We start from the raw sequence: 530 nt of genomic DNA, 5'->3' as shown, positions 1-530 counted from the left end.
TTGATCTTTACAACTGCCCTGACTATTAACCCATAAGATGTCACTATAAATGATAAGGGTATATAGAGCAAGACTAATGAAGCAATGAACACTTGGACTTCGTTGGCATGGACGTCCACACAGGCAAGCTTAATCATTGACGGTACCTCACAGAAGAAATTATAGATGCGCTTGTTACCACAGCGAGGCAGCAGAACGGTGACAGTACTCAGGATGAGTGCATTTCCTATTCCACACATCCACGCAACCCCTGTCAGACCCCTGCACACCCGTGGGTTCATCACAGTGGCATAGTGCAGAGGTTTGCAAACAGCAGCACAGCGGTCAAAAGCCATTACCACCAGCAGGACACACTCAACACCACCCATGGCCAGGGCCAAATAGAGCTGGACCACACAGCCCAGGGCCGTGATGGTCTTGGCTGGGCCCCGGAGGTTCCACAGCAGCTGGGGGACAACACTGGTGGTAAAGCAGAGGTCGACTATGGAGAGGTGGCTGAGGAAAAAGTACATGGGTGTTTTGAGTTTAGG

At 50.8% G+C, this 530-nt stretch overlaps 1 protein-coding gene across 1 annotated transcript; it reads right to left on the bottom strand.

Annotated features, from left to right (window-relative positions):
- Positions 1-2: 2 nt before the first annotated feature.
- On the bottom strand, positions 3-518 carry LOC101635957 (olfactory receptor 2W3-like; the record flags this gene model as incomplete). The annotated part of the gene is made up of 1 exon (XM_004695785.1): positions 3-518. A coding segment is annotated over one exon (516 nt), but the record flags the coding sequence as incomplete, so codon positions are not given.
- Positions 519-530: the final 12 nt, after the last annotated feature.

Source organism: Condylura cristata, unplaced genomic scaffold (assembly GCF_000260355.1).
Source record: "Condylura cristata isolate star-nosed mole 26May11 unplaced genomic scaffold, ConCri1.0 scaffold00373, whole genome shotgun sequence".
Classification (NCBI taxonomy): domain Eukaryota; kingdom Metazoa; phylum Chordata; class Mammalia; order Eulipotyphla; family Talpidae; genus Condylura; species Condylura cristata.
Note: the sequence above shows the minus strand (reverse complement) of the source record. Positions and strands in the feature narration are given on the sequence as shown.